This window comes from Octopus bimaculoides, chromosome 17 (assembly GCF_001194135.2).
Source record: "Octopus bimaculoides isolate UCB-OBI-ISO-001 chromosome 17, ASM119413v2, whole genome shotgun sequence".
NCBI lineage: Eukaryota > Metazoa > Mollusca > Cephalopoda > Octopoda > Octopodidae > Octopus > Octopus bimaculoides.
Genome location: NC_068997.1, coordinates 27,130,862 through 27,132,318, shown reverse-complemented (window position 1 = coordinate 27,132,318; position 1,457 = coordinate 27,130,862). Strand labels below are relative to the sequence as shown.

At 42.3% G+C, this 1,457-nt stretch overlaps 1 protein-coding gene across 1 annotated transcript in view; it reads right to left on the bottom strand.

The window, feature by feature from the left end:
* LOC106878466 (pre-mRNA-splicing factor ATP-dependent RNA helicase PRP16) overlaps positions 1-1,457 on the bottom strand; it is a 70,456-nt gene that overhangs the window by 64,165 nt on the left and 4,834 nt on the right. The window contains exon 4 of the mRNA XM_052974133.1: positions 631-793. Coding sequence (XP_052830093.1) covers positions 631-793 — 163 coding nt within the window. The remainder of the gene's footprint in view (positions 1-630; positions 794-1,457) is intronic.

Sequence of the window (1,457 nt, the reverse complement as noted above, 5' to 3'; positions counted from 1 at the left end):
ATGCACCATTTTGAGCGTGGCCGTTGCCAGTACCGCCTGACTGGCCTTCGTGCGGGTGACATGTAAAAGCACCCACTACACTCTCTGAGTGGTTGGTGTTAGGAAGGGCAAACTCTGCCAAATCAGATTGGAGCCTGGTGTAGCCATCTGGTTTCACCAGTCCTCAGTCAAATCGTCCAACCCATGCTAGCATGGAAAGCGGACGTTAAACGACGACAACGACAATTTTAGTATGCAGGACGAAATGCTTAGTGGTATTTCGCCCATTGCTACATTCTGAGTTCAAATTCCACTGAGGTCAACATTGCCCTTCATCCTTCCGGGGTCAATAAATTAAGTACCAGTGAAACACTGGGGTCAATGTAATCAAATAGTCACCTCCCCAAAAATTTCAGGCCTTATGCCTATAGTAGAAAGGATTAGTATTATTCACTTTGTTCATCATGATCAAGTACATGTATATTCATCATTATTTTATTTATTTTATTCAATTTTAGAAAAACTGAAGCTTGTCAATGACAATTCTAGAGCATATTGAACTTATTTTGTGCGTGACTTTTGGCCCACTCTGTACATACACATACACACATGCAAGTGCATATAGATAAAAACAAACTGGTATACACTTACCTTGACTCACTTGCCCTGCTTCTGTCTCTGTCCACCCATGCATCACTACGTTCACTCCTATCATCCGTGTAAGGTGTCCCACCAACAGATGCCAGATCCCAACTAGACTTTGTGGCAGGAACACCATCATCATCATCCCAGGCAGCTTTCGTTAATGGTGTGTCTGTCAAAAATTTAAAGAACCACTATTAACAACAATAACAATATACACTCTATAAGAAGAAAACATAAATTCACCCATTTTGGGATTTCAACTCAGGTGGCCAAAGCTGGTGTCAAGTAACTAGCACTTGTGTTGGTGGCACATAAAAAGCACCTTTCGAGTGTTGGGCCTCACTGAGGCAATGTGTCATGAAACTAAGCATCCATGCCGACGGCACGTGAAAAGCACCTTACAAGTATTGGGCTTCACAGAGGCAATGACAAATGACTGAGACCTTTGGTAAGATGCCATGCTTGAGAAGAAGACCCGTCAAGCCAAGTGAAATTGTAGTTGTGGCAGATACTGGTGTCACGTAAAAGCAGTCATTACACTCTTAAAGTGGTTGGCATCCAGCCGTAGCAACCATGCCAAATCAGACTGAAATCTGGTGCAGCCCCTCAGCTTACTAACCCTGGTCAAACTGTTCAACTCATGCCAGCATGGACAACAGATATTAAATGATGATGATTAACATAAAAAGAAATAATACTGCAAAACCCAAAACCTGATGCTCTACTGATTCCACCATTTCTCTGTCCTCGTGAGCAGAGCACAGTCATTAAAAGATCTCACACAACAAACTGTGACAGCACTCTATGAAACTCTAAGAAAAATTGAAGTTATT